Below are 8,724 nucleotides of genomic sequence, written 5' to 3'. Positions count from 1 at the left end.
TACGCTTATAAGATATATTACAATGACATAAGGATGGATATGTGTCATGGTTTTCAGACTCTCCTGACATTGGGATGATTTGGGCAATCAATCCCAGTCTCAGTAGGTGCTGAGCGAGATGATCAATGTGAATCGTCTACCACATTGACTAGTCTAGTCATCCAACATCTTGATAATATCGTCCGAGTTGGTAAAACCTTGATTGATTCGATAAAAAATTGATGCAATTCAAAAGTTATGATGTAATCATCAAAAAAATTATAATCTCAACCTTGTTTTTCAATTTTTTTTTATAAATCATCGAAAAAAAATTTAGATGTTCAAAATCAAAAGAACATCATTCTTTATTTCCCATTCATGATCCAAAATCGTCGGAAATGATTGCAATCACCGTTGGAAAACCTAACTATGTGAAGAAGATGAGAAAAGGAGTTTGGATATTTCACACGCAAAAATGGTGAAAATGGTCTTCAAGGACCATTTAGAAAGAAAAGGTTTACTAAATGTACTGTTCAACTAAGTCGGAAAATTTAATGACTATTTGGAAAGAAGTCCCTTCGTGAGGGTCCTTTTAGTAATTTTTTCAAGATTCAATAGCTACTGTTTGCTAACCATGCACTTGGAAATAGCAGATCTACGATAAGTGTACTGAGAATTGTATCATCATTATTTTCACAAAAATCAATAACTAATTTACAATGAACTCCTTCGGCTTCTTATATGTCTGAGATCTTCCAAGGCCTACATGTCATCCTTTACCAGCTTACATATTAAAAGCTTCATCATCTACCAAATTTCCTCAGAATTCTCGCATTCACAAAGTTTATTTGATGCAATTAAAGATTCCACCACATGAATAGGTAGCACACCAGCATTCGATCTTCATTCTTTTCCATTCACAATTGTAGAAAAAACCTACTGCATCTATGGTCTATACATGTTGTCAAACCACTGCAATCATCGTGGAACTATCATTCTTGCTTGTCTCTTACTTTGATGAATCTATTTTTTTAATGATCTCTTTTAGGCTCAGAGTTTGATATAATTTCGACACATATTGACAATTGAATGAACTTTTGTTTCTGAACAAAGATTGGACAAGAAAAGAAATAACCTTTGTTTTTGAATAAGGATGTTAAAGGAAAATTGGTTTCCTTTACTCAATAGAGATGTGACAAAAAAATATGGCCCTTGTTTCTAAACATAGATGGGACAAGAAGAAAATTTATCACTATTTTTTAACAAAGATGGGACAAAGTAGAATGGAACTTTTTGAATTCCTATTTTCTTTCGTTTTTTTTTTTTTTTCCTAATTTTTTTTTATGAAATTATTATTGCACACTTTTCCTCCAGTAGTAATAAAGCTTTTATTTTCATTACAAGGATAGTTCATTCTTTTATTTTTATTTTTATAAATGTGGTTGAGCATAAAGTTACTTTAAAAATGATTTTATTGATTTTGTTGAAAATGATGGTAATATAATTCTTAGTACACTCACTAGATGAAACTATCTCCTCTGATTAAGAGTCGAATTTTTAAGATGATGATGTGTGATTTCTTCTTCCCGAGCTTCACATTTTACCGGTTGAAAAGGGTGGTTTTATTTTCGGAGAAGAGCTTCGAGCTTGATCTTTTCTAAATGTTGGTGTTCAAGTGTTTTAGATCTTTACTGCTTCTCTAGAGGGGGGCTTATGAGTTTTTTCTTCTCTAGAGTGGGAGTTTCTTTTTTGAGAAAATGATCTACTTCTCTTCCATAGGAGAATGTGACATGTTTTTTTTTTTCTTTGGGAGAAAATGATCTAGGTATTTTTTGAATGCCTAGACTTTGATATTTATAGAATCAGATAAATGTGATTTTTCAATTATTTTCCCAACTTAAAAGGTTTTAGTAAATTAGTCTAAAGGGTAAAATGTTATATTTTCAATTTAAAAAGTTATAGGGACTTTATGATGGATTTGGCCCATGATTTTAATTAAAGGGCCCAAGATTAAGTTGTTTGGTGGTTTGACTAACCCATTTGGTGGGTTTTGATTATTTGATTGTGGATTAACCTAAATTATGAGCGTGTAGGCCTAAGAACTTATATCTATCCCTTGAAAAAGTTAGGAACTTTAGATTTTATGTGTGAAAATCCAAATTTAAGTCACAAAAGACTATTTTAACAAACAGTCCCAATTTAGAGGTGTAGGGCCCATTAGTAATCTTAGGGTGTTTTTTTTTATACTTTATGAATAATAAAAGGGTTATTTATAAATTTGAGAGAATTTAAGGATTAGTGTAAAAATTTTGTTCCTACAAAGGATTTCAAGGCTTGACTTTGGGATTAAAACTTCTTCTTTTTTGATGTTTTAGCTTAGAAGATTGGTTATCATCCATGGACCACACTATCAAACCATGTAAATCTTGGTGTGTGATTTTTATTTTCTTTATTGTTTCATTGTTTTCATAGTTAGTGTCACCCCTTCTTTATCTTTCCTATTATTTGGTATTTTTTCATATGAGAGGTGGTGGTAGAATAAGGGAGGGTGAGATGATTTTGTTTTCGAAGGGGGATGGGTGGTGATTTGATAAAATATAAAATGAGGTGGGGTAGTCTCAGAATGTGGGTGTGGGATGGACAACGAGCGCTTGTGGAAAAAAAATAAATAAATGGTGCCAAACTTTTGAACGTAAGAGTTGACAAAATTTCAATATTTTGCATACATACCAAGCAGGGATTTGCCATTATAATTAGATAATTACAACGGTCGTCTTGAACCATGTATTAGTCATTAATTTGACTTTATGGAATAAATGCATCTTGTTGTTATTGCTCTCAATGGACCGGGTTGAGAATAGATTGGTACCAAATTGGAATATATCATTTTAAACCCTAGTTAATATATTTCATAATCATGACCCATTTCAAAAAAACAAATTTCAAAATTTGCTGGATCTAATTTGATTTAATAAAAGAATATGCATCATGTAAACATTTCAAACACATTATTGGATTGGGTCCCACCATATCGAGAGTCATGCTACATTGCCTACGTTGGACACTAAGTTCAACATTGAGCTGATCTGGCAATGCACAAATAGCCATAGATTTATTTTCTCGAGAAATGCATTAAACAAGTCAGTACAATGTTAAACCCATCGTCTAATGCAGGCAATCAAACATTTTCCTCATTGAATTGGATTCATATAAGATTGGAGGTTTTTATTAGAACCCAAACTCTTCATCTACACCCATAGTTATTGGACCCAACGGGTCATATTTTTGGGTCTAACCCGATCCACCGTCAACCCCAAATCTTATTATGCATTTGTTGAATTTTTCATCCAATAAAAAAGTGACACATGTAGAGATCGGAAAAATCCTATTAAATTCATAGATGTGACTTTAAGCCAGTGTTTTGAAGATCAAATCGGATTGGACCAATGCTTCAAAACAAAAACAAAAAAGCATTTGTTGAGTTTAAAACTAGATGGCCATTGATTTCATAGATTTAAAATTTAAATCCAACGGGGAAAAAATCTCTCTTATATATATATATAGGGAAATGTTCAGCAACAAACATTTTGGCAAACATTTTGAAAAAACATTTTTCAAAACATGGGTTAGAGGTTTTGGAATGAGCTGATTTTTGATAAGGATGATCTCTACGGTGAGGAGATCATCATCACCAAAAATCAGCTCATTCCAAAACTTCTAACCCCATCAAAAATGATTTACAAAAAATGGACGGTCCACGATTTTTCAACTTGTAAATTGGGCTAGAAGTTTTGGAATGGACTGATTTTTGGTGAGGATGATCTCCTCACCGTAGAGATCATCCTCACCAAAAATCAGCCCATTCCAAGGCCTCTAACCCATGTTTTGAAAAATGTTTTGCCAAAATGTTTGTTGATGAACGGACCCACACACACACATATATATATATATATATATATGGGTCCCGTTCAGCACCTTAAGTTTTACCACACACTTTAGCAAACGTGTTTTGTCTTACATGGGTTAGAAGTTTTGGAATGGGCTGATTTTTGGTGAGGATGATCTCTATGGTGAGGAGATCATCCTCACCAAAAATCAGCTCATTCCAAAACTTCTAACCCCATAAAAAATGATTTACAAAAAATGGACGATCCACGATTTTTCAACGTGTAAACATGAGGCTAAACATTTCGGAATGAGCTGATTTTTGGGGAGGATGATCTTCTAATCATAGAGATCATCCTCACCAAAAATCAGCCCATTCCAAAACTTCTAACCCATGTAGGACAAAAAACGTTTGTTAAAGTGTGTGGTAAAACTTAGGGTGCTGAACATTTCCCTATATATATATAGGGTCCCGTTCAGCACCCTAAGCTTTACCACACATTTTAACAAACGTGTTTTGTCCTACATAGGTTAGAAGTTTTGGAATGGGCTGATTTTTGGTGAGGATGATCTCTATGGTGAGGAGATCATCCTCACCAAAAATCAGCTCATTCCAAAACTTCTAACCCCATTAAAAATGGTTTACAAAAAATGGACGGTCCACGATTTTTCAACGTGTAAACATGGGGCTAAACATTTCAGAATGGGCTGATTTTTGGGGAGAATGATCTTCTAATCATAGAGATCATCATCACCAAAAATCAGCCCATTCCAAAACTTCTAACCCATGTAGGACAAAAGACGTTTGTTAAAGTGTGTGGTAAAACTTAGGGTGCTGAACATTTCCCATAGATATATATATATATATATATATATATATATATATATATATATATCCTACAAATTTAAGAACTAGTCTCTAAGAATTTTTTTCCATCTTATGTGATGGAGCCTCAACCACAAGCTTTCCTTTCTAGAAAAGTCCACTTAATTTATAGAAGATAAATGCAATACATTTATGGCAGTTGTTTTTCATCCAATAATGAAGTAACACGTATACAAAGATAAAAAGTTAGTAACCAGAGATTGTAAGCAATTAGAAAGGAATTGAAAATGACTCGCCTTAGAGTGACTGCTCAGGACAAGCATCTACAGTTCTATTCATACCTCCACGTCAGCACAGTGTGAAACGCATGCCCAATCACTTTTGCTTTTTTTTTTTTCCATGGAATTATAGAAGCTTCCACATCTAAATTTGACTTTCTACTCTGAAAATTCAAAGTCAAATTAAGCGCGTACAGTAACGTTGCCAAAGTCAACAGTCTTCACTTTTGAACCCTTCCTCCATACTACAATATAAATACATCCAAACCTTATGCCACATTCTTATAACACATTGTTTTAATTCTTCCTCCAAAACCTTATTATTATTCAATAATGGTATCCCCTTCTACCATGAAGACCTTACTAACCCTAATTTCCATCGGAATTCTTGTCACAATTCTGTCTGATTCCGTTGTGGGTCAGAATTGTGGTTGTTCTCAAGACCTATGTTGCAGTCGATTTAGGTATTGTGGCAATGGCCCCGACTATTGTGGCACCGGATGTCAACAAGGCCCATGTGACACGCCACCACCTACCAATGATGTCTCAGTTGCTGACATTGTAACGCAAAGTTTCTTTGATGGTATTATTAATCAGGCCGATGGAGGGTGCGTGGGCAAAAACTTCTATTCGCGAGATAGGTTCCTTCAAGCCCTAGATAAGTACCCTCGGTTCGGTACTGTTGGATCCCAAGATGACTCAAAGCGCGAGATCGCAGCTTTCTTTGCCCATGTCACACATGAGACTGGACGTAAGTTTACCATCCTTATTTTCTTTTTCTTTTATGGCTCGGGTTTGGTGTCTCATGGCAAAACACACAATCCCAACCATTGGAACATGAAATTAATCCAATAGATATGTTTTATCTTAGGGGTAAGTGATATATCCTCGAGGTACACTTTTCAATGGTTAATTGAGATTGTGTGCTTTGTCGTGAGTCAACAGATCCAAAAACTTATTTTGAAATGATCTAGTCGATCAAAACTCAAAAGTTTAGAAAGGTATATTATATCGACATAATAGAGCACTGATGTCTAATGGCATCATATTATAATGGCGGGACACGTCCACATTTGGGTTTCTAATCCGAGTATTTCTGTGTTGACTAGGATGCATTTTCTACTTAATCAAGTTCATTCATTCAAGCAAATTAAGATTGAATCCACTCCAACTTTAACTGAGTTAACTCAGCCAAGTTTCTGGTTGAAACGACTCATTCAAATTCCGAATCGACTAAATGAATTTTAAAACATAGGTTATGATTGCATTCACATTTTGATAAATCACTAAATACCCTTTTAAATGTCTTGCTTGTACAGACTTTTGTTACATAGAAGAGATAGATGGTGCCTCCAAGGACTATTGTGATGAGACCAATACTCAATATCCATGCGTTGCCGGCAAGGGATACTATGGCCGAGGACCGATTCAACTCTCGTGGAACTACAACTACGGCCCAGCAGGAAATAGCATTGGATTCGATGGCCTAAACGCTCCAGAAACTGTGGCCAACGACCCTGTTGTGGCATTCAAGACTGCCTTGTGGTTTTGGATGAACAATGTTCATTCAATCATAACATCGAACCAAGGGTTTGGTGCCACAATCAGAGCAATCAATGGTGCTCTTGAATGTAACGGTGGAAACTCAGGAGCTGTTGAAGCAAGGGTCCGGTATTTTACCGATTATTGTAACCAGTTGGGTGTGTCACCAGGTGACAACCTCAGATGTTAGAACTATAGCAAAATGATCATCTAAATATTGGTTTGGTCCTTCTTTTTAGTGTATGAGAATAAATTACGAGGCAATAAAGAGTGGAATATGTAGCGAAAATTGTTTTGGCAAAGAATTGATAACAATAATGTCTTCATTTTGTTAAGATCATTGTCATTTTAGTGTGATATCGCTTACTTTATATGTAAAAGATATTTTAATGAAATATGGTTCGAAATTTAAATTAGTGAGAATCGATGAGTCAACTTATGCTTACTCTTGCATCTATGATTCTAGATTATTCCTTTTCAATGGAATATGAACTCTGTGCTAGAGAAAATAATAATGGGAAAATGAATTATTATTTGTACATAGGAAAATGTCAAAAAGAGAGTTGATTTTAGTTTATTATTTTCTAGGACATCTTCAAGGGTGGAAAATCTCTTTGGGAGGGAAAATGTGCAATATATAGTATACATGAAAATCACATTTTTCAGGGACAATCATTTCGTCTCCTCATTTTCCGTCCACAATTATAAAGATCTTACGTGACTATGTATGCATATCTCAATTCATCATCAAATGATCTAAATAAATTAGATTAAAGATTGCAAAGTAAAAATAATTAAAATGATTAAGAAATCATCTAGTAGGTAAATTATCTTGCTACATGTTTACAAGTTGAAGAATTGTGGACTGCCTGCGTTTTATAAACCGCTTTTGATGAGGTTAAAAGTTTCGGAATGGACTGATTTTTGGTGAAGATGATTTCCTCATCATAGAGATCATCCTCACAAAAAATAGCACATCTTAAAACCTCTAACCCATACATTTAAAAAATGTTTGGCACAATGTTTGGCTCTCTTTAGGGCCTCCGAATGCCACCCTTAATGTAATGCATAAACATAATGAATTAATTACTAATAGATCAAAGCAGTGGCATTGATCACGAAAAGTCTAAAGAGAGCTTTGTTAATTATAATCAGCTGATTCTCTATAAATTAGCTATATATTACTTTAAATGAAGTTATAGAGATGCATATGACTTACATATTTCTTAGGTTCGACTTTGACCCGACCAGCCCGCTTCAAAATTTTGGAGGAACCCTCCTTCTAACATGACATGTGGCATTTTGCATTTATTTCACGCCCATTTTTGTTAATATTTGGGATACTTTCTTGGAATAGCACTTGTAATCCAATTAAGAGGGTTCTACCAAAATTTTAAAGTGGGATTTCTGCTTCAAAAAAAAATTTCGATTTCCTGGTAGACATACTACTATAAACATGTCTTCAACAACCACCATCCCTGTATCCTACATCCACCATTTCCTACCAATTAACCTATCTCCTATTAGTTATTTATTTTGGAGGTTCCTATTTAAAAGGGCACAACCTCATGGGTTTTGTTGATGGCATGACACCTGCCCACCTCAATTTCTACCAGCAAAAAAAGATGGTGATATTGAAATCAATCCCGACTACATCGCGATGGTTGGGATTTCCATTTCACAAGCTGTGTGAAATTGATTGGCGACCACTTATGCCCACCACTCATAGACTAGAATAATGCAATTACGTCTTCAATTACACCAACTCAAGAAAGATGCAGACTCAATGTCTGAATATTTACTTAATGCCAAAACCATTGCAGACTAGCTTGCCATAGTTTTTAAGCCTATTGACAATGGTGATCTGATCCTCTATATTCTAGTAGAACTAAGTACAAAATACAGCCCCTTTGTCACATGAATTACTACTCGTGATGTGCCTATTAGATTATCTACGAAATTCGTGTCAATGACACACATTCAAATTCCACCAACATTTTAGCAAATGGTACTACAAGAGACGCAGCACTTTCTCATCGAGGAAGACAAGATTCTCGTGGCCGAAGAAGCAGTACACACAACAATCTCAATTGTGGACGAGGACAAAATGTTGGTCGTGGAACATGACCAAACTACTTTAATCCACTTGTCAGCTATGCAGCAAGGTAGGATGTACGGCCCTCTATTGTCACCAACAATTCAATCATTCTCTCT

At 34.9% G+C, this 8,724-nt stretch overlaps 1 protein-coding gene across 1 annotated transcript; it reads left to right on the top strand.

The window, feature by feature from the left end:
• The first annotated feature begins 5,258 nt into the window (after positions 1-5,258).
• On the top strand, positions 5,259-6,845 carry LOC147382277 (endochitinase EP3-like). Its single transcript, XM_086429228.1, has 2 exons — positions 5,259-5,719; positions 6,288-6,845. The coding sequence occupies exons 1-2, from the start codon at positions 5,302-5,304 to the stop codon at positions 6,698-6,700; spliced, it is 831 nt and encodes a 276-aa protein (XP_086285354.1). The 5' UTR covers positions 5,259-5,301; the 3' UTR covers positions 6,701-6,845.
• The last annotated feature ends 1,879 nt before the right edge of the window (positions 6,846-8,724 follow it).

Source organism: Akebia trifoliata, chromosome 16 (genome assembly GCF_017979445.1).
Source record: "Akebia trifoliata isolate Shusen 1 chromosome 16, ASM1797944v1, whole genome shotgun sequence".
NCBI lineage: Eukaryota > Viridiplantae > Streptophyta > Magnoliopsida > Ranunculales > Lardizabalaceae > Akebia > Akebia trifoliata.
This window is presented reverse-complemented; position numbering and strand designations above follow the sequence as displayed.

Coding starts and splice junctions, on each gene's coding strand:
- LOC147382277 (XM_086429228.1), top strand. CDS start 5,302: ATGGTATCCCCTTCTACCATGAAGACCTTACTAACCCTAATTTCCATC. Junction 5,720..6,287: donor TGTCACACATGAGACTGGAC/GTAAGTTTACCA, acceptor TTGCTTGTACAG/ACTTTTGTTACATAGAAGAG.